Source organism: Pteropus alecto, unplaced genomic scaffold (genome assembly GCF_000325575.1).
Source record: "Pteropus alecto unplaced genomic scaffold, ASM32557v1 scaffold74, whole genome shotgun sequence".
In the NCBI taxonomy this organism is placed as follows: Eukaryota; Metazoa; Chordata; class Mammalia; order Chiroptera; family Pteropodidae; genus Pteropus; species Pteropus alecto.
In genome coordinates this window covers 108,476-108,707 of record NW_006436291.1, presented here as the reverse complement: position 1 = coordinate 108,707, position 232 = coordinate 108,476, and the positions used below count along the sequence as shown (strand labels likewise).

Below are 232 nucleotides of genomic sequence, written 5' to 3'. Positions count from 1 at the left end.
CCCTCCTTCTCAGGCCTGTCTCCGGTCTCTTCCGTCCGCCCCGTACCGGGACGAGCGGAGACTGCCCGAGACGGCGCGATGCAGTCGAGTGGCGGCGACGCCGAGGCCCCCGGCTGCGGCCTGCGGGTGCTGGTGGTGGGCGGCGGCATCGCGGGGCTGGGCGCCGCGCAGAGGCTCTGTCGCCACCCGGCCTTCCCGCACTTGCGGGTCCTGGAGGCCACGGCCCGCGCCG

The 232-nt window shown here is 76.7% G+C and overlaps 1 protein-coding gene across 1 annotated transcript in view; it reads left to right on the top strand.

The window, feature by feature from the left end:
• Nucleotides 1-6: 6 nt before the first annotated feature.
• Nucleotides 7-232, top strand: part of PAOX (polyamine oxidase) — a 10,704-nt gene continuing 10,478 nt past the window's right edge. The window contains exon 1 of the mRNA XM_006912849.2: nucleotides 7-226. Within this exon, the coding sequence (XP_006912911.1) occupies nucleotides 79-226 (148 nt within the window). The 5' untranslated portion in view covers nucleotides 7-78. The remainder of the gene's footprint in view (nucleotides 227-232) is intronic.